The following is a 27858-nucleotide window of genomic DNA, read 5'->3' as shown; positions in this document are numbered from 1 at the left end:
GCTACAGTTTTTGGAAGTCCATAATGATTACATTGATAGATTAATGTCCTATCATCTGGAGTTTAATGACAGTGGAGTGTCCAGTTCTCAATCGAGATATAACTATATCATCCAGTTATATCTCGAGAGAGAGCATGTGATGGCAAGCAAGAAGCATAAAGACAATGGCGATTGGGAGAAACTAAAAGAAAAAAAGTTAAGTCCTTAGAGACCAATGCTGCAAAATGCAACAAATAACAGATGTTTGGCAGTAGTAGCTCTAATATTGAGTCTGATGAGGGAGAGACAGCAGCAGTTGCTCCTGAGGTTCTGGTGAGTCCCCTGTCACAGTTACATCAGGTCACAGTTTACATTTGACAGCTACAAACAGCTCACAAAAACAAACTGAATTTGACACTTCTGATGGTGCCAAGCAGGGATGGGCAGTATTTCAAATACATGCATTTGACATAAAAAATAAATAAATAATATTTTGTATTTAAATACCTTTAAAAAAAGTCTAATGTATTTTGCATTTAAATATTTAATCTGAGTATTTTTTACATTTCAAAATACATGAGGGCATTAACCTCCTTATTAGACTGCTGAATAACTGCAGGGATGGCCAGCATTTCAAATACCTTATATCTGAAATACTTTTTTGTATTTAAATACCTATTTTGTATACATTTTATCTTAGTGTTTTTGTAGTTAGTATTTTGTATACTTACTGACACAGGAAATCAGCAGTCTAATAAAGAGGTTGATTGCCAAAAATTATTTGATGTATTTTGAAATTAAATTTAAGTTATCTTAAAGTAATTTAGGACTGGTTTAATATTAAGTGACAGATGTTATACTGAGACTTATCTGTATTAATTTGCTTATTCAGGGTGAAGGTAGTTGCCGGAGAGAAAATAATTAGTGTCAGTGAGAGTCAGGATGATTGCTCCATCCCTAAATAATTCCATCGTCCAAAGTCAGACAGTCACAGCCCCAAAGTCAGACAGTCACAGCCTGGAGAATTTTTTTCTCTTACCACCCCCAACAAAAAACTAAAAATTTGTCTCTGAAAAGAGTGTTCAATTGTAAAGAAGGCATAAAATCGCAAATGCATGTAGGAACATCTCACAGAGTGCATAGAGAAAAGAAGATGCATCAGACACAAAACGAAGGTCGAGGATCTCTTCTGACATTTTTGTCAAAAACAACAGTCAACAAGGTTGTTTCTACAGTGCAGAAACCATTGCAAAAAGAGGTTACTGAAGCTGGGATGTATTCTGTGCAGATTGACGCAACCCAAGACATTACATCCCAAGATGCTCTATCATTCTGTGGTACGTCAAAGACACGGTCCAGGAAAGGATATTTGAAGTGGTGAACTGTCAAGTATCCACTGGTCAATATTTGATTCAGATTCTGACAGATGTGTAGAAAATTCCAATTTGGAAATCAGTAACTGCGTCAGTAATGCCACCGATGGTGCATCAAACATGCAAGGCCAATACAGAGGTTTTTCCACCCTGCTTTCTTCCAAAACACCAAATCAGGTGCATGTGTGGTGTTACACACATGTCCTGAACTTAGTTCTGGTTGACACAACAGAAGTGGCCATATCCAGTGGGTCCCTCTTCTCATTGGTTAACGACAGCTTCTTTCGTGACTCATATCAAATAATGAATGTTTGGGAGCAGGGGAAGCCAGGGTAGTCGGCACAAGCACCTTTCCATTATTGGAGAAACACGGTGGTGGGCCAAGGATGCTGCATTTAGACATGTGCCGGTATCACACTTTACATTATGGCTTCATTAGTTAACATAAACTGCCAATGAAAAAGTTATTCTGAACATTCATTAATCTTAGGTATTCCAATATTTAATAACACACTGTTAAAATTGAATTGTTGCAACTGTGTTATTTAATGAGCTAACATGAACTAAGACTTTTAAGATTTTTTTTAACAAAGATTAATAACATCTATATCAAATGTAGCTATTGCTCATTGTTAAGCTGTGCATTTATTGAATGAGCACTATGCGATGTCCGAACTGATTACACTATATTTTATGTATTGCACTGTATTTTATGTAAAATCATTTTCTATTTTTAATCTGTCTTAAATTAATTTTAAGTCAATTTTTAAATCATTTTAATTTTCAAGTTCTTAAATTGCTTTTTATTTATTTATTTATTTATTTTTCTGCATGACTTTTTTTTTTTTTTACTTTATTTGTGAATTACCATTGTGTACGAAATGTGCTACAAATAAACTTGCCTTGCCTTGAATGTTTATGCATTAACTAAGGTTAACTAATCAGGTCTTATTGTAAAGTGATACTTTTGCACTTTAATGTGTAAAACATTTAACTTTTATATGTTTTTCTGTTTTGCTTTATTGTTTTAAATGTTTAGTTATTTTTGTTATAAGAAAAAAAGTTATTTAACCTGTTATACTGTATTATGACCACTTTTTTAAAACAAAATTTCAATACCGTGATAATACTGTATATCGTGATAAAAGCATGATCAATTAATCGCAACAGGAAAATTAGATACCGGCATATCCCTAGCTGCACTGACGAAGATCTTTGGGTTTTTTGGAAAGCCAGAAGAGCAGGGATGTAGTGGAGGCACCTCCCAAAATGCAGAAATAGCGTTTACCCACCTCCAAAGTGCGTTTATCCACCTCTAAATAGCCTACAGTTCCTATGACATTTTAAATTAAGCTTATGTCGTTTTAGTTAAATATTGTTCATTATTAGTTTCATAGGTTGTTTGTTGTTGAAGATGAAGTCTTTCATATTGCGCTGCAACTTGTCAGTGTTGACCAATGCTTGCGGTGTTGCCAGTAGTAGGAGTAGAAGTTCGGATCATTTTACAGACTCGGATCTTTGAGTCTCGTTCAGCAAAACGAACTAATCTTTTCTCTTCCCGTCTTTATGGGACTGACAGGAAAATGAATGAATCACTCTCTGAGACAACTCTGTAGTCCCGAGTCATATTAAAGATTCGTTCAAAATGAACGACACGCAACAGACTGCATCAAGATTCAAAAATGGAGCTCTGGCAATTAATAATAATAATAATAATAATAGCGTTCATTATTTTGAATAGAAATCATCACTCATACAGCAGCCATTCATCTCATCTCCGGTTTATTTGTGTTCGTATACATACAATATCCACGATCCCTCAGGGCTATAGTCCAGTGGTGCGCACATTTTATGACATTTTTGTAAAATATTTCGTCATACAGAATAACATTTCTATTCATTTTACACTGATTTATGCGATCTGAAGAACTAAAACAGCTAACTAGCGATTACTCTCCTCTTATTGATTCGCATCAGCTATCACATCAGTGCAATATCATTAGTTTGTAAAGCTGTCAATCATCTCACGTGAACCACGTGACCAAAAGGATGTCCTTCTGCAATGAAGCTGTCTGTGTCATTGCAGTCTGTGTCATTGATAAAATATATGAAAGACAAAAGTAAAAAAATATTTGATTCCAGCTTGTTAAATGTGAATATGTTCTAGTGTCTTCTCTCCTCTGTGACTGAATATCTTTAAGTTGTGGACAAAACGAGACATTTGAGGACCATTCCTGGGCTTTTGGGGAAATACTGATCCACATTTTTCTGTCATATATTCTCTCTACAGTCAATTCTGATTGATCAGCAGGTTCACTGATGAGCTTTTATAAATGGTAAACCCAGGATAGAGCGGCTGAGTGAATGTGGTCTGGACTGTGTGAATAAGTCTCATTGTGTCTGAGATGCTGTAGAAGGACAGAGTTCCTGCGCTGTGATCCACATACACTCCTATTCTTCTGCTGACGGACTCTACAGGGAGTTCAGTCCGTATCTTTTTGTGTCTGAATGAGTATCTGGAGGAAGAGCAGAACAAACTCCAGGACTGATCATTACGTCCAAACACACATTCATCACCCCGTCTCTTCCTGCTGATGCTCTTATATGAGACTGATATACACACACCTCTATCTCCACTCCACTCAATCTCCCAGTAACAGCGTCCACACACACTCTCTCTACACAACACCTGAGGATGCACATCAAATCTGTCTGGATGATCAGGATACAGCTGCTCTGTGTCAGTGCAAAGAATCCTTGTGTTGTTCTCAGACAGACTGAGGTTTTTCTGTGCTGTGTTTTGATCCAGAGTGAGTGGATAGGAAACTGAAGGAAATAAAAACACACCAGAATCAGGAATTATGAATCAGATCTGGTAATGTAGCTAAACTTTTCATGTTCAATATATCGTCAGTGTCTAATGAAAGCTTAAATATTCTGTGCAAATCAATTACACGATCAGTTATAAAACTCCTTTATCATGTTTTCTTTCGCCCTCTACAGGAAGATGTACACAAAAGTATTTCTGCTTGTTTTTTAGTGACTTACATTGTAGGAAGTTGTTCCTGGTCCAGAGAACAAAGTTGATGAATGTGACTGTGGAAATCAACAGATACGAACAACGTGATTATCATGTCAAGAGAAAATAATCCTCCATCCATTCCTAAAACGTTTCTAATATTATCTTCTTCATGACATGAGATGATAGAGGATATTTCTAAGAATTAATGAGAATAACCTGTTAATAACAAGGTCTATAGAATACCCAAGACATGTCACTCATACAGTTTTAAATGGGAAAAATCTAACTCTCAATATGGCCGCTCAATCACAGGAAGCCCCGCCTTCTGAATGAAGAGTCAATCACTCATCTGTAAAGTCACTGAGAAACAAGCTTTTAACGCTATTTGAGCAAAAGAAACAACATTTATGATACAGTTGTTGTCATATTTCTTTGGGGATTTCAAATATGAAATTTAATCCCAAACTTAGTGAACAGTTTTGGAGAATTTGATGTTTCCCCAATCAAAGAGATAGGATCTGCACTTGGATTTCAAAGATGGCCGCCGAGTGACATGACTTATCTTAAAGAGACTTCGTTAATAATTAAAAATGTTACAAATTAGTATAGGGACAAATTCTCACTACTAACTAGTTTTAGCCTAGTTTTTCAGCTAGTTTTTTGCCTATTATTAACATAAATAGCACATATTTTGTATAATATACCTAAACTTAACAACTACCATACTAACTATTAATAAGCAGAAAATTATTAGCTTATTGAGGCAAAAGTCATAGCTAATGGTTTGTAAATAGTGATAATTGGACCTTAAATTGGACCCTAAAAAAGCAAAATGTCTTCAGGAATCACAGTGATCATGCATGAAAAACATCCATTCTTCAAGGCCACATCTGTAAGAATAAACTGAAATATGTAGCTTCTCTGTACAGAGGATGATAGGTATTTAATCCATATTGGTTCTAACTGGCTCCAACAGTTACACACTGATTAATTGCTACAATTTAAGTGACTGAAATATTCAGTGTTTGTTTGGTCTATTCATGTATACATTGTGATGATCGTGTTCCAGTGAGACACAGGGAGAGAGATAGATCCAATTGCAGGTATGATATTTATTAGGGGTAATCCAAATCGTCGTAAAAACAAGCCAGGGTCAAAACCAGAATGCAGTCCAAAAAACAAACGAACAAGAAAAGAATAGGAAAGGGAACGGAACGGAACGGGAACTCAGAATATGAGGAATCTCGGAGGACGAGAAGACTGGGACACGAAAGGAAAGGACTCCATACAGACAACAGGAAAAGACTGGTAAATATAAGGAGGCTAATGACAATTAAGTGAAGGCACCTGGTGCAATTAGCAGGAGTGCAATTACAGTGATGAAAGGACCAGACTAGAGGAATTCTAGTGCCTGGGGATGTGAGCCCACTAGTGGACACCCAGGGAAACGGAGACTAGACAGTGTAACATACATGTGCTGAGATTGTTTAAAATGTATTTTAAAGACTCCTGCTGATATTGTGATAAATTCTCAGCATGGTCACTAAGGACAAGAACGCTTTTATCATAAATCTACTAAAGGTCATTTTTAAGAATGTTGTGCAAAAATCAAGTCCAGGTGGATATGCACTATACCCTGAAATAACAAAGCAATAACGTTGTAGTATGGATCATAATTCCTTTGTTTACATTTCAGTTCTTCAGGGACAGTATTGTTTGTGTCTGTTATGGAATAACTCACGCTCAGAAACTACATCTTGGTAGAAGAAATAAACTACGTTCAAAAAATTGTGTGATGGTAGTAAAAAAAACAGCATGGTTTTGTACCATACAGTGTCACAAACAGAATGAGAGGATCCACAAAAAAAAGTGAAAGCTAGGCGAAAGATCGTTTATTTGAATTCTGGTGCTCTCTCGTGACTGGCTGTGACGCACCTGTCAGCTGATGGAGGCGGAACTTACAGCAATCACCTTTTTCTTCATTTGATTTATTTTTCGTATATGTGTGTGAGTGTGTTTTATGTTTAATGTGCCTGTATCAGCATGATTACCATCTGTTTGAGTGCAAATCAGCCCAAATCAGCTCGCTTTTACTGTGTAATCACACAATGTGAACGCCATCTATATGAATAGTGTGTGATTATTGACTTTATAGCGCATCTTCTCTATGATTTTCATCTCTATAACTGTTCATCAGCACGTCAACACGTGATTGCTCCAGGACTCATTTCATTTATTTTTATATCAAATAAAAAAAAAACAATTTAGTGTGGTAAAAAAAATTCAAGGCACTCCTGTGTCTATAACTTGTAATATTTTTGAGCATTATCAAATCTGGTTGATAAAAAGTAAAGCCCAAAGGGATTTCTTTCCAAAGACTTTGGAAGAGTTTGTAACACACTGAATTAAGGAACAGTTTTAAGTTCAACTTTCAACTGTGAGTCCCAAATGGGAGGTGCTGGTGACATTTTTTTGATATACTGTATGTCGTTTCATTTAATCTAAATGTCTCACCTATATACTGATTATACGGTGTAGTAAATAAAATACAAATAATCAAAACCCCCATTATTTTGCTCTCATCGTATTCTTTGTTACCTGCCTCACAGACACATTACTCACTGATGACTCACTATCAGAGGCACTTTGTCTCTTAGCTGTGAATCACTAAATATTCATGGCTATTGTCACTCCCTCACATAACACAAAACATGTCTTACAAAGGTTAAATCAATATACTGTATTTTTCTGTGAATGAGTGAACAGGATGATTTTCACATCATTTTGAAGCAAACGCTCTAGTTCACCACATCCAGTGCCCTAAAGTCTTGTGAACAAATGTTCTGAATCTGTTTTATGGTCTTATTTCAGGGACTAAAAATGCTTCACTTTTTCACTAATTACGCATAAACATTGTTTTCTTACAAACATGTACATTCATGCTGCTCACATATTATTATAGACCAGTTTGCGCTAAATACAGTGTTATCAGACTTTAGCCATTAATGTTTTTAAGATACTGAAAAAAAAATCACAAATGTCAGAGTATGTACCCTTGTTACAGAACGCTTCCCTAACATTAACAATGTGGAGTAGAGGTGAATTTGGTTGTGACATGCTGGACTTGTCAACATATGTGTCCCCGTGGACTCATAACGCAGTTTAGTTTAGTTTATGGACCCCTAGTGTCGGACCTCCACACAACGTTGAAGTGACCAACTGAAAGAGAATGTATCTGTTACGTATGGTAATGCTTTGACATTGTGTCCCTTATGTCACATCTCTGAACTTAATCTCAATGGATTGAGATGCTTTCTGGACTCCTCAGAACAAAAAAAATGTGAGCAAATGCCATACTGGTCTATTTATACCTGGATGTCCGGGGCATTGCTAGCTATGCAAAGTGTTCTCACCAGTTACATTGGCCTTTTCTCAATGATGATGATGAAGTGTCTGGGCTCCCAAGTGCAACCCCCAGAGTCGGACTTTGACACAATGTCCCCATACCCTCTATCAAGAAGCGAGGGTCACCAAACATAACTGAGATGTTTTGTCTCTATGTGATTTTCTTTAAAAAATAAATAAAATTGCTAAAGGGATCTGAAAAGTCACGCAATTTAGCATATTTCAAATATAGACAAATTCATTCCTTAGTTTCTCTTTTTTAAATGGCTAGTTTAACAACTAAATTTTAACATTAACATTTTACCTCGCTTGAGTTTGTTTCTCAGCTGCTCAGCTAGATTTTTCTGTTTATTCCTCTCCAGGATGTCCAACGTGATCCTCTCAGCTTGTTCTGGTCCAAAACCATTCATTGTAAGATCCACTGTGTCAGGAGTATCTGCCTTCTCTAGAGCAGCACTTGAAACACAGTAATGATTCTTTAAATGCCATTTAAACCTCTTCAGTTGATCTGTTTTGATCTTAACTGGTTTAAAATGATTAAGTAAGTTTAATTAATGAGCACAAAAAGAACAGCACTTTAAATCTTGTCAGGTCATACATTTATGAAGCAGTACTAACTTACCAGTAAAATGAAGACAAAACTGTAGACTTCTTGTTTCACCTCGGAACTAGCTTCTTCAGAAAAAGCTCTGAAGCTAATCCCCGGGAAAACAAGTGAGACCAGTTTTTCAAGAAAGACGTAAGAAAACCTGTGTCATTTTCCTAGTCATTTTTTTTTTACTGATTGAATTAACTCTTTTGTCTTGGTTTCATGTCATGCAATAATACATTTTTTGTTCTCTGTCCTTTTAATGATTTGTGTTCTCTTTAAAAAAAAAAATAAGGTAAACATCCTCTGCTGGCATGTTATTCTTTTTTAATTTAATTAAATTTTTTATCTCAAGGGTGTCAAAAGATACAATGCAGAATAATGAAGGAAAACAAAAGTTACATTCAATTTAGCTGACTTCCTGTGCATTCCAGGATACATTATTTCATTTAGGGCTTACAGTACCTGAATGATATACCATAAAGAGAAAATAGAAAGGAAAAAGAAGAGAGAACAGAACCACAAAAGAGAGAGGGAAAAAAAGTACACAATCCAGCAGTGCCTTGCATACTTACATTAAATTTACAATACTGATATGATTATATCTATTTAAACATTACTAATTCTCAGAGACCAAATATTATTTCCACTTACTCCATAAAATAGCCTTCTTTTGCTTGTTTAATTTGAAAGAAAAAGTATGGTTTTCTATCTTATGTACTTCAATTACAGAAAAATGTCTTCTACAGTGGGAGGATTAGGTTGAAGCCATTTAAGAGTAATAGCCTTTTTAGCTGCAACCAGGAATATTCTCCAAAGATTAGTTTCATACAAACCCAGAATTCAACAAATATAAGACATGAAACTGAAATGGGATATTAAAGGGGTCATATGACGTTGCTAAAAGGAACATTATTTTGTAAGGTAAAAAAAAAAAAAAAAACACTGTAGATTATTGTTGCTCATCTATGCCCCACCTTTCTGAAATGCATAGATTTTTACAAAGCTCATTGGTCCGAAAAGCGAGGTGTATGCTGATTGGCATGCTATCCAATGCAATGAAAATGATACCCCCCTTAACATACTGTGATTCTATATCCCACCGACAAACAAGGCTTTTGTTGTGTCCAGTGGGGACATATTTACTGATTGTAAGGACTTATACTGTCTTTTTATACATTGCATATCGTATGTCTGCATTTGTGATCAGAGAAATGACAAACAACAAGTGCTACTCTACACTGCTTAAAACTCGCGTTTGAATATATATATATATATATATATATATATATATATATATATATATATATATATATATATATATATATATATATTTGTTTTGGTTATAGACTAAAAAATGGTCTGTCCCCATGTAAGATTTTTCTAGTTCTAGTCATTCATTTGTTATATTCAACTAATCAGAGGTTTATATTAAATTTACATAATCAAATATTAATATATTCCATGCTCAAGGACATGCATTAAGTTCATGCAGAAGTAGCCTAATAATTGTGAAAAATGAGACATTTTAATTATTTATTAATAAACAAGTGTTTTCTTGTCAGCTGCAAGATGAAATTCACAGTGCTGGCTCTCTCCGACAGAGAAATGCACCATTTACAGATTGTTGAATGTTGAATATTAATGTGCCCTGACATTAATGCGCATTAATAAATTTTGGTGACTTTTACTCTGACATCAACACAGACACGATCGCACAACACTTCTGGGTTACTCGTTCCTGCTCTGTTTCACGTCAGCAGTCCGTCTCTCGACTGCTTCTGTAGGCATTTCTCAATGTCAAGGATACTTCCTTGGCAGGACTGGTCCTTCCAAGTCACTTCCTTCAGAGGCTAGGCGAGACTCCTCTTTAGGATTCGGAAAACACGTAAATGTAACAGGCTAACAAGTGCACGTAATTGCGTCATTACGTCAGTGAAAAGGTCTGTTTGAATAACGCTGTGAATGGTATCATTAAATTACTTTGGACAACTTAACTAGTTATTTATAAAAGAAATGCCGATGACGCAACCAAGCTAACAATTGTTAAATGACAGGTCCGGTTCATTTAGCCATCAATAACATAATTTGTATTTGTATAATATACAATATCAATATGGTAGTCATTTGTACTGGCATTTAAACGTTAAACTTTACTTATATTTACTACAGTTACTGATGTTAACTTGTATTTGTCTCTCTTCACCTTTAGACTTGTTGGAACTGACAGAAGAGAATGAAGAACTGAATGAAACTCAAGAGAAAGATCTTAATGAAAAACAGCATGATTTCAAGACTGAAGACTTCCTCACCCAAAAAAGCTAAAAAAATAAATAAAAAAAAAAGTAAGTACAAACCTTCATTCCTACATTAGAGTTTATACTGGAGAGAGCGCTTTCACCTGCCAAAAGTGTGGACATTTTTTTTTTTGTCATAGAGGAAGCTTTACAATGCACATTAAATTTCACATTGAAAAGAAAGCATTAATATGCCCTGAGTGTGGAAAGTGTTTTAAACTGAAACAGTACCTTAATGTCCACATAAGAATTCACACTGGACAGAAGCCTGACACGTAATCAGTGTGGAAAGAGTTTCAGGCAGAAAGGTATCCTTAATATCCACATAAAATGTCACACTGGAGGGAAACCTTTCATATGTGTTCAGTGTGGAAAGAGTTTTACACAGAAAAGTCTCCTTATTGGCCACATTAGACTTCACACTGGAGAGAAGCCTTTTACCTGTCCTTAATGTGGAAAGAGTTTCACCCTTAAAAGAAACCTACAGGCTCACATGAGAAGTCACACTGGAGAGAATCCATTCACATGTGATCAGTGCCGCAGGAGTTTCAGATATAAAGAAAACCTTAATTATCACATCAGTATTCACTCAAGAGAGAACAGATTTAAATGTAATTAGTGTGAAAGCAGTATCACAGACATGAATCACCTTCAATATATGTGGCAATTTTTTTACTGGCATAACAATGTAACCTGCAATGAGAACTGGAAAAATTCTCTTCCACCTAGCAACTTTCATTGAATGCATGACCTGTTGTAGTTTATTCAAATAGAAATGCGATTTACAATGATTGACAGAACAATTTAACATGATTTGGCAACCTTGTCTTTTGCACTTGATAAATAAAATTCTATAGATAACAATTTACGGAAATACTCTAGCTGTTTTTGTCCTCTCTCTCGTCCTTCATGATCAATATTAGGCAGTAGCTTCCACACTGCCAGCTTCTCCAAAAGGGGCACTCATTTTGACACTTTGTTTTGTTGAGGAGTTGTTAGATGTCCGGTATCCTGAAATGTGGCAGGAGTCAACCAAGCACGTAATATTTAGCTGGAGGCCGCTGCTCCCCGAAACACCAGTGGTGGTAGAGATAATGCAGTAGGGGCCCTTGAGGGTGCCAGGAAGGAGTTTTTATTCTTTGTTGGAAATTTCTGCAGTCCTTGGTGCACCACTTTTGGCAGAGACGATTCTCCGCAGGTCCGGTCTCTTAGAGGCGGGCTGAGAAGTGCAACAAGTCACTTTCCCATTCTCTTCAAGGGGACAGAGTTGATGCCACTGCCAAATGGGCCGGAAGGCGAGACAGGGGCATCAAGAAGGAAAGTTCGATCCCTCTCCTTGATGCCCATGAGGTTCAGCCACAGATGTCTCTACGTGGAGACCATAACAGCCGTAGAACGGCAGATGGCACGGGCTGTCTGCTTAGTCACACGGAAAGACAGTTCTGCGGCGTGGCAAAGTTTTAAAAAAGCCTCTTCACCGATGGACCCACATGTGCTCAAGTCTTTTAGCAGGTCAGCCTGGTATGCCTGCAGAACCGTGTGTGTATGGTGTGTGAATGGTGTGTGTAATCCGTTACGTCACCTACCGAGGTCATTTAAGCCAATTCTTGGTTTGTTTGACCACGTGCTTCAAAACCGGTTGAACGAAGAATGATCTCATTAGCATTTGATATACAGCCTCTAGAGTAGCTTTTAATAGGGAACTAAAAAAAAGATTTGAGTAACATGACATTCAATTGCATTAATGGACCAAAGCAATCGTAACTTGTTAAAAAGAATGAGAAACTGCTTTTATGATATACACAAGTGATTAGATGATGTGGAGGTTAAACAAGTAGTTTTTTAGTGAAACACCAACTGTTACTGGTTTTTGTAGTATTGTTTGGAATGTATCTAATCATGTGTAAGACTGTGTAGTGTGTGTGTGTGTGTTTGTGTTCTTGTTTTTGTGACATATCAGGACACAACTCTGTATAATGACATGGGTATGACACAGGTATTACAAGGAGAGGGTGACTTATGAGGACATAACTCATGTCCCCATTTTTCAGAATGAGTTTTTTTGAGAAAGTAAAAATGCACAAAGTTTCCTGTGAGGGTTAGGGTTGGTGTAAGGCCATAGAATATACAGTTTGTATAGTATAAAAACCATTACACCTATGGGATGAACCCACTTTTCACAAAAACAAACGTGTGTGTGTGTGTGTGCGTGTGTGTGTGTGTGAGATTGAGGTTTTGTGTGTCATGTCTGAGAACAATGTTTGGTCTTCCAGAGTGGAAAGCCAAATTTTGACCTGAACATAGGAAGTTTGGGGAATTTGGTTAGAAGTTATGGATTTGTGTTTTGAGTTTCGAAAAAAAAAAAATAGAGTCATAATTTCAAAAATGTATTTAAACCATTAAAAAAATCTGACAGACCACACAGGTTGCAATGTTTGAACCAAGAGGGTTGAAATCGTTAATCACCAGCACAGTCCACATTCAGTGTTTGTAACAGTACTATCTTTGTGTAATGTTACTAAAGCATTATCTATACAAGCCTGAGGTGGAATATAGAGAGTATGTCATGTAACATCACATTCAGTAATCGTAAACTCGTTAGTCAGCTAGAAAATAAATTTACTCGGGAGAGGAGCATTTTACTTCACGCACCATATAGCCCATATTTATTACAATTTTTTTAATGTTCTTCAATATTTAATTATTGCTAAATTATTGAATTATGTCATTATTTTTGTTTTCTTTGTCTGCAAAAAGTATATATTTGCAATTTTGAACAGTGAAATCACCCTGGGCAAGCATATTCTGCTAGGAAAGCCAAAATGTGCTTTTGTTCATATAACAACACTGTACATAGAAGAAAATGGAGGGTGTCTCTCTTTAAATGGCCTATCCAGGAAGTAGATTAGGTAAACAGAGTGGAGCGCGGAATGGAGCAGTGTGATTTTGACTGGAACAAGAAATTGATTTTTTTGAACGTCGTTGTTTTCCCTCGCTCCAAGAGCGATCCAAAAGGTATAATTGCTTCTTTCTGCTGTGGAAATTTTATTTGCAATATATCACAAATAAAATTTACAAAGCAGAAAGCAGCAATTATACCTTTTGATGCTGACAAACATGTTATTAGTTTGGCATGTGGTAGGAAAAGTTTGAACACAATAGCCTAAGCCACTTTGAAATGCTCCTGTTATTTTATTCGTTTATTTTAATATAGGCTACGTTATGAACAAAATTTCAAACATACTGAAATAATTTAGCCACGGAGCGAAGGTGGAGCAGTGTTTCTGGTGGAGTGGGAAATTGTGAACCTGGAGCTGGAGCGGAGTCATTATTAAATGCTCGAAACATGGAAGGGAAATTGTTGCCGCTCCATTCCGCTCACATAATCTGTCAGGAACAGGAACAGAAACTGCTGTGGAACAGTTATGCCCATAAAGATACTGTATATGGCACTGGCTGAATTTACGCCCCTGAGCACCATCCCCAAGATTCCACAACAAAGCAATGTATACAACAAATACATTAAAACCAATATTATTTCTGAACTTTTGAGCCAAACACTGTCAGTAAGACCCCATTTAAGCTGCATTCAACAGTTTTTGCTAGAACCTCACTCAGGCCTCTTAAAAAACCCAGTTTGCCTGGTAACATATTTGCTTTACACAAAAAGCAGCTGTCGTTGTTGGTTAGATACGTCTGGATGCAGGGTTCACACCCTGCCACCACAACATGCAGTCTCTCTATCATGAATTCATATTTCTAATAGCCTACTTCCCTTTGCGGCAGGCTTGAACTTGTTTTTCAGACGGAGAGGTGAGACCCTTACGAAAGGAAAATATATTTACCAATATATTTCTCAAAATATATTGTGATAATATAATATATTATTTTCCCTTTTTATTTTCTAATATTTTATATATTTGAATACATTTAATAATATATTGATGATACATATATTATATAAAATATTGCAAAATATACAAATGATTGCCGCTTCCAATAAATTGCAATATATTGGAAAAAATAAATATATATAAGAATACATGCCTAATATATTACATGATATTTTCCAATATACTGCAATATATTTTTGTTTCATAAAGGGAGACACTTTGGTTTCCATCTTTATGAGACTATTTTCATTTTTTGTTTATTTGTTTATTTTTTGCGAGTTTTTCAGCGCAGATGACTGCAGCATAGTACAAATGGTTTATACAATGGTACCGGAATGTTTTTGTATGTGTGTGTGTTGTATATGTGCGTGCATCTGGTTGCTCCGAGCATGTTTGCGACTATCCCAGTAAACTCCATGATCGATTTGTACTGCTGATATTATGGGTTTTGATGACTTCAATATTGTTGGAGATTCTCAGCACTGCATTGACATGGATGCCAATACAACTTGTAATGTATTTGATTCTGATAACTTAAAATTATTAAATCATATATATAATTATTCATTGTTACATTTAAACAGCAGGGCCCGTATTCATAAAGATTCTAACAAAAACTTTCATCTTAGTGAGGAGGCGGGGTTGACCCCGTTGCTATGTACGACACAAACTTTTGAAGACTGTGATTGGTTGGTTGTACAAGAAGGAAAAAAAGAGTGATTTTAAGTATAGGGTCTATTCTAATTCTCACTTTGAATTTACATGCTTAATTTTTCATATTTGACCGTTCTCTCTGTCTCACACACACACAGACACACATTATATGTGTGTATCTAAATCCTTTTTTTATTTACCATGCTTGTAATTTCCTATAAGGGATTTGACTGGCTTAGAATGATAAAAGTTGTTCCACTCTTTCCAACTACAGTGATTGCTGTCCTATTTAAGTGGCGGTTTGAATGTTGGTTTTAATCTATCAAACATGGAATCAAAACCAAGAAGGGGGAGAAAGCCAAACTGGACAGAGGAACAGTGTTTACTGTTAGCCCAGTTAGTGGATGAACACAAGGCCATTCTTAAAGGACAATTTGTGCCGGGTGTCACAGCAAGGGACAAGAAGCAGACATGGGAGCGTATAGTACAAACTATTAACAGTTCATTCCCCTGCTTGTGTGCACCTATAAGCCTGCTATATTAATGAATGCAGTTTTTTGGTTCTGCAAGGTGGTAATGTCCAGTGCAAACAAAATGAACTGCAACACAATAAGATGATCTGAAAGAGCTGTAATTGTTTGTGTGATCATTCTGCTTATTCTGCTTAAAGAAGGTTGTGACAGACCCAAATCATCACTATTTCATTGTTGCATTTTCGCAGTTGCCAAATATCGTAATGTAGTAATTATTTTAATTTATATATTAAATTATAAATTATTATATAATCTATAGCGTCTTATTAACTCGCTGTCATCCATTGTCTGCAACACATTTCTTCTGCCTCTGCATCTTTCTGCCATTTTCTCCTCTGCTAAAGAAACTCTTAAGCCTCTTAAAAGTCCTCGTCCGTGCTCCTAACAAGTTTGACCTTAAGACCTCTTTTAAGGGTTAAGATGCTTTCTGAATTACATTTTTCTTTACTAGGATTTTTTCTCTAATTTTAAGAGTAAACGCCCACATTTCTAAGAATTTTCTTAGAATTTTGTCACTAGGAGCTACTTTTTGCATTAAGATTCTTTATGAATACAGGCCCAGAAGCCTAAACCAATATCACTCTGATTTGGTTTCTCTTCTATCTAACTTAAGCTGTCATTTTGATGTTATTGGGTGTAGTGAAACCTGGCTCAATAAATTTTCAAATGTCGAACTACTTAAAGGGGGGGTGAAATGCTATTTCATGCATACTGAGTTTTTTACACTGTTAAAGAGTTGGATTCCCATACTAAACATGGACAAAGTTTCAAAAAATAAGTTGTACGTTTGAAGGAGTATTTCTGTTCCAAAAATACTCCTTCCAGTTTGTCACAAGTTTCGGAAAGTTTTTTTTGAGTATGGCTCTGTGTGACGTTAGATGGAACGGAATTTCCTTATATGGGTCCTGAGGGCACGTTTGCCGGAAGAGCGCGCGCTCCCGTAGAGCAGAGAACTGAGAGGCTGAGCAGCACAGACATTCACTGATCAGAGCGAGAGCGTCGCGAAATGTCACAGAAGGAGTGTGTTTTTGGTTGCCAGGCAGAGATGTATAAAGTACTAGAGAACCATACTTGAGTAAAAGTACAAGTGCTCTATCAAAAAAGTGACTTGAGTAGAAGTAGAAGTGCTCTTTAAGCACCACACTTAAGTAGAAGTACTAAAGTATTCAACATTTTTTGTACTTAAGTATTGCAAGTAGTCTATTTTAAAATTTACTACTCAAGTACTGAAAGTAAAAGTAGAAGTATTGTGTTATGTAGCTATTAAAGAAAGTAGTCAAAAGTTAGAACATATTGTTTTTACTATTTCAAATGATTAACCTAAAGGACAATCACAATTCCTTTGACTGTAACTTCTTGTAAACAAAAAAACGGTTACTAGAGTTAGTTAGCCCAATTTGCAAAATGATGTCATTAATAACTTACCCTCATGTTGTTTCAAACCCATAAGACATCAGAGGGTCATTTAGAATTTTTGGAAGCATCGAAAATACATTTTGGTCCAAAAATAGCAAAAACTACGACTTTATTCAGCATTGTCTTCTTTTCCGTGTCTGTTGTAAGACAGTTAAAAACAAAGCAGTTTGTGATATCTGGTTCGCGAACGAATCATTCGATTTAACCGGATCTTTTTGAAACAGTCCACCAAATCGAACTGAATCGTTTTAAACCGTTCGCGTCTCCAATACGCATTAATCCACAGATTAATTAAGCTGTTAACTTGTTTAATGTGTCTGACACTCCCTCTGAGTTAAAACAAACCAATATCCCGGAGTAATTCATTGACTCAAACAGTACACTGACTGAACTGCTGTGATGGAGAACTGAAGATGAACAACGAGCCGAGCCAGATAATGACTCGTTCGTGAGTCAAGAACCGTTTCTGTCAGACGCGTCCGATTCGTGAACCGAGGAGCTGATGATACTGCGCATGTGTGATTTAGCGTGAAGCAAACCGACACATAGAGCGTCTGGAACCGAACTGATTCTTTTGGTGATTGATTCTGAACTGATTCTGTGTTAATGTTATGAGCCCATGTGCAGTCAACGCCAATGACGCCATTGCATCGAGCGCAAAAGAATCGGTGAACTGTTTTCTTCAACTGGTTTATTGAATCGAACTGTCAGAAAGAACTAACGTTACTGGTCATCCGAAAACCGATGCAACCGGTTCTTGACTCGTGAACGAGTCATTATCTGGCTCGGCTCGGTGTTCATCTCTCTCTTCACAGGCAGTTCAGTCAGCACGTGCAGTCTCGCTTGATTCGCTCAATGATGTGCCAGCTTCATCAAACCTGTCATCTACAGTTCTGGCAGTGGTTTGTAATGGAATGATTCGTAACATTATTATAATTGTAACGAGTAACGATGCAGCACATAAAAAAAATATCGGAGTAAAAGTATTAAACTCAGCAAAAATATGTACCGAAGTAAAAGTGGAAGTAGGAGAAAAAAATAATACTCTAGTAAAGTACAGATACCGCCTTTTAGTACTTAAGTACAGTAGTGAAGTAGTTCTACTTCGTTACTATACATCTCTGTTGCCAGGGCAAGACAACCCTGCACAGATTACCAAAGAAAAAACAGCATTAAGGGACCAGTGGATGGAGTTTATTTTTACAGAGCATCAACGGAGTTGTGCAAGTGTTTGTGTTTGTTCCCTGCATTTCTAAAATGCTTGTTTTACAAACAAAGCCTAGTTTGCTTAGAAAAACACGACCGGCTGGAGGCGTGACGTGTGGGCGTGTGGACTGAACGAGAGCAGTAGCAGCAACGACTCACTCCGAGCGGGGCTCGAACCCGGGTCTCCGATGGGAGGCGGACACACTAACAAGGAGGCAGAGATATTTGAAGCAGTTTTACTCACCGCCTGCGGTTCCAACACACGATCGTGACCCTTTTTCGTTTGGATTGCATCAACCTTAAGAAATAAACGATACGCAAATCCGTTGTCAAACTGGGCCTTGTTTGTAAAACAAGCATCTTCAAAATGCAGGGAACAAACACAAACACTTGCGCAACTCCGTTGATGCTCTGTAAAAATAAACCTTAATGCTGTTTCTCTTTTGGTAATCTGTGCAGGGTTGTCTTGCCCTGGCACCCAAAAATACACTTCTTTTGTGACATTTAGCGACGCTCTCGCTCTGATCAGTGAATGCCTCTGCTCTCAGTGTTCTGCTATATGGGAGCGCGCGCTCTTCCGGCAGAAGTGCCCTCAGGACCCATATAAGGAAATTCCGCTCCATCTAACGTCACACAGAGCCATACTCGAAAAAAACTTTCCGAAACTTGTGACAAACCAGAAGGGGTATTTTTGGAACTTTGTCCATGTTTAGTATGGGAATCCAACTCTTGAACAGTGTAAAAAACTCAGTATGCATGAAATAGCATTTCACCCCCCTTTAAAAAACACTGACCATTGCCTGATTAAAATTAATGACCAATTGATAAAAAGAGTGCATTCCACTAAATTCCTGGGGGTCATCATTGACGAATCTCTAACCTTTAAATGTCATATTGAGCATCTTGTAAACAAACTGTCAAAGTATGTTGGCTTGTTTTACAAGATTAGACATGTTTTTCCGTTATCTGCTCTACTCTTGTTGTATAAAACTCTCTTTGAACCACATCTTAATTACTGTAATGTGATATGGTGCAACACCTTCACAAGTCATCTTAAAAACCCTCTATTTTATCGCTATGAGTTACTAAGACTAACTGAGCTAAATAAATATCATAATACCTGTTTTATGTTTCAAATTGTTAATAACCTGAACTCTAGATTAAGTAGCCTTGTTCCTATCTCCAGCCCCCAGCACACTTACCAAACGAGAACCAAATCACTCATATCTGGAAAATTTGCAGACGTGTTCGCGCCAGTATGAGCGTTGTCTGTAGGGGGCCACAGATTTGGAATGGGATTGATGATGGCCTTAAGGTGGTACCCTCTATCTCCAACTTTAAGAGACAACTAAAAAAGCATTATCTGTCAACCTATATTTAATATATAACTGTCTTTTCCTAGTCTACTGGGATGTATGATTGTATGTGTATGTATTTTTATGTCTGTATTGATATGCTCTCGCATGCTTTCAGTTCATTTACGATCGTCTGGTAGCAGGTGGTAAATGTGTACTTTGTCTGTACCACTTATTTGTTAATAAAATTAATAAAACATTTAAAATACTAGTAGGTGGTAACAAATGAATATCTTTTCTTGTAAGCAACACTTGTAAGAAGTTAACAATTAGTTTATTAATGTTTTGTAAAAATTAAAGTATCAGATCTATTTGAGAATAAAAAGCATGCATATGAAAAACACCACAAACACCAATAATGAGCAGACGAAAGAATTAACAGGCCTGCCACTTGAGGGAGAAAAGTAGAAATTATTATACCACATACACTGAACATGATTTCGGCAGCCTCTGTTTAAAGTTTTTCAGTTTAAGTTTGTATAGCGCTTTTTATGATACAAATCATTGCAAAGCAACTTTACAGAAAATTAAGTTTCAACAATATTTAGTAGTAGCTTATAAGTGGTGACTGTCATTTTATGTGACGTAGTCAACCAGACGGTGAACATTATTAACAGCAATTATTATATGATGCAGTAGCAATATTTGTTAGTTCTGTATGTTGTTTCAGGTTTAGCTTCATCTAAGTTCCTCTGAGGGGTCAGCATCATCTCTTCTCTGGTGTTCTGAAACCAGACTGGAGCTTGTGTTAATCCCAGTTACGGTAAAACAGAGAAACAAATAGAGACATAATTAACATAGCTGCTGTTCCAACCAAGTAAAATTAATTAGTTTAACCCAAGCTAAAGAATCAAACTGCGCATTCAGATACAATTGCAGCCACAAATTATGAGATGCATTATTCGAATGCTTGGTGAAAGAGTTGTGTCTTTAATCTAGATTTAAAAGGACAGAGTGTGTCTGAACCCCTAACATTATCAGGAAGGCTATTCCAGAGTTTGGGAGCCAAATGCGAAAGTTATTTAGTGGACTTTTCTATCCTTTTCTACATCCGAAACAGGTAACACGTTTCGCAGCTGGAAGAATGCTGCTTTGGGAAATATGGTTTTCAAAAGACAAGTTACTGTTCAATATAACACCCAGATTTTTGACTGTAGAGGAAGTAACAGTACATCCGTCTTGTTGAAAATTGTAATCTGCAAGATTTTGTGTACTGTTTTTTGGTTCAATAAGTGATTTCTCTGTCCTATCTGAGTTTTATTGGAGAAAATTATTGGTCATCCAATCTTTTACATTTTTAACACACTCTGTTAACTTAGATAATTTAGAAGTTTCATCTGGTCTCGTTGAGATATACAGTATAGCTGAGTATCATAAGCATAACAGTGGAAACTAATCCCATATCTTCTAATAATATTACCAAGGGGCAACATGTATGCTGAAAATAGCAGAGGGCCTAGGACAGATCCTTGTGGCACACCATATTTTTCAGGTGATAAATGAGATGCCTCCCCATTTAAATAAACAGAAAGTTAGCAATCGGACAGGTAGGATCTAAACCATCTTAGAGCCTGCCCTTGAATAGCTGTATAGTTTTGTAATCAATCAATGAGTATGTCATGATCTATGGTGTCGAACGCAGATCAAGTAAAACTAGCAATGAGATGCAGCCTTGGTCTGACACAAGAATCAAGCCATTTGTAATTTTAACAAGTGCAGTTTCTGTGCTATAGTGGGGCCTGAAACCTGACTGAAATTCTTCATAGAGATAAATTTTTTTTTTTGCGGGAAGGAGCTCAGTTGACAGCAGACACAACTTTTTCAAGAATTTTAGACATAAATGGAAGATTTGAAATGGGTCTATAATTTGCCTTTTCACTAGGATCTAGTTTTGGTTTCTTAATAAGAGGCTTGATAACTGCCAGCTTGAATGGTTTTGGGATGAGTTAATAATATTGGGAAGCGATTCTTCTGCTGCAAATAACAACGCTTTCAGTAATTTAGTGGGTACAGGATCTAATAAACATGTTGTTGGTTTAGATGCAGTGATAAGTTTATTTAGTTCTTTCTGTCATATAGTTGTAAAGCGCTGCAGTTTATCTTCAGCTGCATATTCAGGCATTTATGTAATGCATCTAATTTGTGCATAAATGGCTGTTATATTAAATAAAGTTTACGAACTACAGCAAAATCAAGTACCGGCACGTCATTGTTGTTCATGTCTACCTTCAGACATGCTGCAATGGCAATCCTGAATGCAATTCTTGCATTTATCGGTGAATCTGATATTACAAGCGGAAATAAAAGAGTTAACTTTCCTCCACCTCATATACAATCAAGGAAAAATAAACAATAAAATAAAGCATTCCAAGTGTAAATAAAAATAAAATGTAATGTGTAAATAGAAAAAATTGTGATGGGGAATCATTTTTTTTTTTTTATCCCATCCCCAATCACAATACTTGTAGAAACAAATTTATTTCCTTTTTTTTTTTTTTGCAATACATATCGTATTGGCACCCAAGTATCATGATAGTATCGAATCAGGAAGTAGGTGTATCATCCCATCCCTACTAGCCACAGGAGTACATATGCACAAAAGGAAATAAAAAGCCTCATGGGGAAGCATAAAGAGGTCAAGGATGCAAGTAAAAAGTAGTCATGGTGTCAATCAGACTTTTTTTTATATGCTTTAACAAAGAACACAAATGGTATCATGACTTTACATATGTGTCTTCTGGTTAAGTGTGAATGCAAAAAAAAATTTAATTAGTACACGGAGTAAAACCGAATTGTCTATTAGAAAGAATACACGGATGATTATAGAAATTTCTCCTTTTTAAAAATCTTGTCACTGGGGAAAACTGTAATTTCTTACCCAGCATAAGTTCACAAATGGCATTTCATGCTGCTTTGACAATCTCCTCTCAAACAGAAGATACTAGCAATGTCTCTCTTCAGTGTGACTCCCAAGGTTTGCATTGTTTGTAAAAACTCTTTCCACTGTGATTGCACATAAAAGGCATTTTTTTCAGATGAGAATTTGAATGATTCTTAAGGTGATTCCTGTCTAGTCGCAATAATGACAACAAAGTTTTTAGTGAAACTTCATGTGGTTTTTAAGGCCTGAAGTCCTTCCCACACAGTGCGCAGGTGAAAGGACTCTCTCCAGTGTGAATTCCCATGTGGGCATTAAGGAGTTTGTTCTCAATAAATTTCCTTCCACACTAATCACATACAAATTGTTTCTCTCCAGTGTTGAGTTCTCATGTGAACCTTAAGACCGTTATTTAATGAGAAACTCTTCCCGCACTGTTCGCAGGTGAAAGGTTTCTCTCCAGTGTGACTCCTAATGTGACCCTTAAGGCAGTTTTTCTGTGTAAAACTCTTTCCACACTGATCACATACAAATGGCTTCTCTCCAGTGTGAATTCTCATGTGACCCTTAAGACCGTTATTTAATGAAAAACTCTTTCCACACTGTTTGCAGGTGAAAGGCTTCTCTCCAGTGTGAACTCTCGTGTGAATATTAAGTTTTTCTTTAAACGTGAAACTCTTCCCACACTGAAGGCAGATGAATGGCTTCTCTCCGATGTGAATTTTCAAGTGGACAGCGAGGCATTTTTTCTGTGTAAAACTCTTTCCACACTGAGGACAAGTGAATGGCTTCTCTCCAGTGTGAACTCTCATGTGAGTCTTTAGTCTTCCTTTAAACGTGAAACTCTTTCCACACTGAGGGCAGGTGAAGAACTTCTCTCTGTTGTGAATTCTCATGTGGACAGCGAGGTATTTTTTCTGTGTAAAACTGTTTCCACACTGAGGGCAAGTGAATGGCTTCTCTCTGGTGTGAATTTTCACGTGGACAGCAAGGTATTTTTTCTGTGTAAAACCCTTTCCACACTGAGGGCAGGTGAATGGCTTCTCTCTGGTGTGAGTTCTCATGTGGACAGTGAGGTATTTTTTCTTTGTAAAACTGTTTCCACACTGAGGGCATATTAATTGTTTCTTTTCAATGTGAATTTTCATGTGAGTCTTAAGATCTCCATTGCGTGAGAAACTCTGCCCACACTGTTGGCAGGTGTAAGTTCTCTCTCCAGTGTGAATTCTCATGTTGGGATTAAGGTTTTTAGTTTCTGTTTTTTGAATTTGTGAGGAAGTCTTTTTAGTCTGTGAGCAACTAATAGATTTCTCTTCAGTTTTGAAATCATGCAGTTTCTCATTCTGATCTTTGTAGTCTGTTTCATTCAGTTCTTGACTTCCCTCATTCAGCGACATCAGGTCTGAGGTAAAAACAGACAAATACAAAGTTAAAACCAGTTTAATGTCACAAAGTAACAGACATTCTAACATTGTTATAATTAATATATTAATTTATATTAAATATAAATTAAATAACAAATTAGGGGTGTGCGATTACAACAAAAAATGATATCTCTAGAATTTTCTGGGATTTTCTCAATAACGGTAATAGAGTGCTGATATCTCTAATTGTGCTAACTGACTCCTGAATTTGTTTATATTATGTGTGGAAGGTCACATCAATAATAGAAATTAATCATTTTCAACAAGTTTTATGGCTATTTCCATCTTTAAGCCATTTTTTCTAAAAGTGCACCATCTTCTTAGCCAAATTCTTGCATTTGGGCTTTTACCAAGCAAATTAAGTCAGTATCAAAATAATTGATCTTTGCAATGCAGAGTAGACAGAGAAGCTACATTAGAAGCATCATTTAGATGCATTTACACACTGTTTAATGTAGCTCTGAGGGACATGAAATATTGTAACTTTTAATACATAAATAATGATTTGATATTTTAAACATTGAAAACTGTGATATGTCCTTGACGGACAAATCATTAATGGCTTGTCTTTATAGTAATATAGTACATTGAAGAGGACATCCATATGCTCACCTAACATTTGGCTACTCCATGACAGATAGAGGGGCTTGTGCGATCATTTACTCTTAAAATACCTAATTTTAGAATTTTTGTAAAAAAAAATTCTCTGTGTCTCGTTGGATGCAAATGGTGCTCGTTTGCAAATATGTTGTGCGATATTCCAATTTTGCACATTTAAGTTTAATTCGCAACTTTGGATGGAAACCTGGCTACTGTCGCAGACTTCATCTCTTAAATTAAAAACAGAAAGCACTAGGGTAACAATAAATTATGACGTTATAATAAATTAAAACGTTAATGCTGTGTACATGCTGTTTTTCCCTAACAAAATTCATAATTATTATATTTGCTGGTGCGCTGTGGCAATTAATTAGTGACAGTATTATTTTAAAATTTTTATTTGAATGTGGCATTAACATTCTTGTTTTAAAACCTTTATTTGAATATGGCAACATAATATTGAATCAGCCAATCACTGTGCGTATAATTAGTAAGTATGCTGACATCATCCATGGCAACAAGGTCAGCCCCGCCCCCTTACTCTTAGCTTAAGACTTCTGTCTATTCATTAGTAAAAGTTTGTCTCAGAAGCTTTGTGTGAATAGGTTTTAAGAAAAAACTTTTACTGCTATTTAGGAGAATTCTTAGTTGTAAGATAAAATGTTTTGTGAATATGGGTCCGGATGTCAATTTACTTCATTAGTTGTTATAAGTTTTCCCAGCTGAATCTTCTCAATTTCTTGCTCAACGCTTCTCAACAAAATATTACAAAATATATAATTAAGAACTGTATGAATCACTAATTTTTCTACAGAAACACTGTCCAACAGTGACACCAGCAGGTAAAGTATCAGCGGAAGTCGATGTCTGTTGTGCCCCCTCTGCTCCCATTGAATTTTAAAGGGATAGTTCACCCAAAATTATTTAAAAAATAAATAAATAAATAAAAAGGATTGCTGGTAACAGTTGGTGGTTCTCACTGACTTTCATAGTAGAAAAAAAACTATGAAAGACAATGGGAACCAACAACAGTTTACCATCATTATTTAATATATATATATTTTTATGTTCAACAAAGCAACTAATACAGGTTTGGAATGACATGAGGGTGACTACATGGGTCACAGCTTAGTGACCATGTGGAAATGTGGGTCCCATGAACAAAGCAGTGGTTCTTAACTTTGCTCATGGGACCCACATTTCCACACTGTCATTAAACATGGTCACAAATGTAGAAATATCATTTATTTCTGTAGAGCAGGACATTTTAATAAGTTTTGAGAATTAAAACCAACCTGTTGGTGTCTCGGTATCTTCATGTTTGACTCTGAACGCTTCTTCAATCTTCAAGTCTTCACTTTCTTCTTTAATAAATGCCATCTTTATAATTTTGTGTTACATGGATCTCTGACGCTTCAGCAGGAGTTTTTCATTATTAGACACTTTGTCCTGTTTAGGGTGAGAATAATTAAAAGATAGAAAAATAAGTGCAAACTAAATCTCTGGGTGTGTCTCAATTAGGTCCCTAGTTCAGTAGTCAGCACACTAGTGAGGGAGTCAGTCAGAGTGATCATTAATGGCCTTAGCCATTAATATATACATATACCTCTAACACTGGCTTGCTCTATTCTTTTTGTACTCTGTTTTCTTTTTATTTATTTTATTATTTAAAAGCCCTAGCTATGTGTACTGTGTTAAGCTAACTGAGAGCTGTATACACACAGTAGGTGGACAACCTAAATGAGGATTACCGCCGCGCGGTGCCTGTAATTGTAACTGTAACTGTAATTTAGTCACGTGTTAAAATCATTTGTGAAACTACCACCAGGTTTGCGAAATGAATGTAACTGTAAAATGAGATAAAAGGAGGAAGTAAAACAACTTAAAATGAGCAATTGCGCTATAATTAGCATTTAGCAATAATTATTATTAACTCTGTTATTATTCTTGATTTTTTTCAAACTACTAACACTTTGCATTTTTGAATTGTGCCTTATGTGTGACCAAAAATGTAGTATTTTCTATTTCAGCTGTTTGATCATGCTGGTGTTGTTCACCAGACATTCAGCGTTTACAGCGATCAACTTACTCCTCATATTTTTTATTAATTTTTTTCCATCAATACTGAAACACGCATGAACTACAAAGCTAATTTTACCTCATGAATAATAGGTAAGCTTCAAAAGGGCAACATCAAAAATATGAAAACGGATTTCTCCCGAGTAAGAGAATGAGAAAGCCCAACCTTACCTTATGCTTAGCTTTAAATTATTATTATTTATGTTTGTTAATAGCTAAGCCTATATTATTATAAATTACAATTATATTTATCCATTAGAATTATATATTTAAAATTCTTGTTTTGTTCTGATATATTTGTTAAATGTAAAATGAAAGGAACTAAATATATCCTTTTGGTACATTATAAAATTATTAGGCCAGTCGATATTATTTCTAAATGTAATAAAATGCAACTTATACATGAATTATATAATATATATATATATATATATATATATATATATATATATATATATATATATATATATATATATAAAAACATGCAGCAAACAAAAATAGGTTATTAATCCGTTAAAATGCAACCTATACATGACTCATATATTTTTTCCTCTCACAAATGTAATTTATTTTTTAGCGTGTTTAAAATAAAGAAAGAAATCATGCAGCAACTGAAAATAGGCGATTAATACGTTAAAGTTTGTTACTCTGGGTTAACAGTAATTATAATTATTATATACTTCAGAGCAGAGCCTGCATATAGGCTTTCCAGGGTTTTTTTTTTTATTGCATCTGAAAATGACTTAGTTCATCGCATTGACTTTCATATGAACCACTCGGGCTCCCGTAGTTCAGAGTGGCTCAACCCTCCCTGCGTGTCTGAGACATGCTGCCGAGCAGATGATGAGTGATTCTGACTGGATCGAGGAGCGGATATTAAGAGTCTGAGCGTCATGGTTTTCACTCGCTCCAAGAGCCTCCATCACGATTACATTTTATGCCAACAGGCGTAATATAACCACATATTCAGCAAGAATTAATGTTTTACACACTTAGCTATGGCTTGATCAGGTTATAATGACTGCAAGAGTCGAGCGAGATGTTAAAGGCTAAAGGAGTTTGTCTGTTCCTTTTACTGATTATTTTCAGGTTAAAGCATGATTTAAACAGATAAAGCACATTCACAAGCAATCGCTTTAACAGTAATGCATTCAA

General features: G+C 36.1%; 2 protein-coding genes and 1 pseudogene across 2 annotated transcripts in view; 1 reads left to right on the top strand and 2 right to left on the bottom strand.

Moving 5' to 3' along the window:
* The window catches only part of LOC127955977 (gastrula zinc finger protein XlCGF57.1-like), a 202483-nt pseudogene that overhangs the window by 104765 nt on the left and 69860 nt on the right, over nucleotides 1-27858 (top strand).
* Nucleotides 3178-8541, bottom strand: LOC127956076 (stonustoxin subunit alpha-like). Its single transcript, XM_052553853.1, has 4 exons — nucleotides 8402-8541; nucleotides 8084-8235; nucleotides 4401-4448; nucleotides 3178-4178 (listed from the first exon to the last, which is right to left on the bottom strand). The coding sequence occupies exons 2-4, from the start codon at nucleotides 8187-8189 to the stop codon at nucleotides 3643-3645; spliced, it is 690 nt and encodes a 229-aa protein (XP_052409813.1). The 5' UTR covers nucleotides 8190-8235; nucleotides 8402-8541; the 3' UTR covers nucleotides 3178-3642.
* LOC127955916 (gastrula zinc finger protein XlCGF57.1-like) overlaps nucleotides 22213-27858 on the bottom strand; it is a 703806-nt gene continuing 698160 nt past the window's right edge. Inside the window, exon 5 of the mRNA XM_052553549.1 lies at nucleotides 22213-23806. Within this exon, the coding sequence (XP_052409509.1) occupies nucleotides 22954-23806 (853 nt within the window). The 3' untranslated portion in view covers nucleotides 22213-22953. The remainder of the gene's footprint in view (nucleotides 23807-27858) is intronic.

This window comes from Carassius gibelio, chromosome B4, assembly GCF_023724105.1.
Source record: "Carassius gibelio isolate Cgi1373 ecotype wild population from Czech Republic chromosome B4, carGib1.2-hapl.c, whole genome shotgun sequence".
Taxonomy (NCBI): domain Eukaryota; kingdom Metazoa; phylum Chordata; class Actinopteri; order Cypriniformes; family Cyprinidae; genus Carassius; species Carassius gibelio.
This window is presented reverse-complemented; position numbering and strand designations above follow the sequence as displayed.

What these genes read in the sequence shown, in the direction of transcription:
- LOC127956076 (XM_052553853.1), bottom strand. Translation starts at nt 8,189, where the DNA reads ATGAATGGTTTTGGACCAGAACAAGCTGAGAGGATCACGTTGGACATC. An exon ending in GAGAAACAAACTCAAGCGAG is followed by an intron (nt 4,449 to 8,083) that starts GTAAAATGTTAA and finishes TGATTTCCACAG; the next exon opens with TCACATTCATCAACTTTGTT. An exon ending in CAGGAACAACTTCCTACAAT is followed by an intron (nt 4,179 to 4,400) that starts GTAAGTCACTAA and finishes TATTTCCTTCAG; the next exon opens with TTTCCTATCCACTCACTCTG.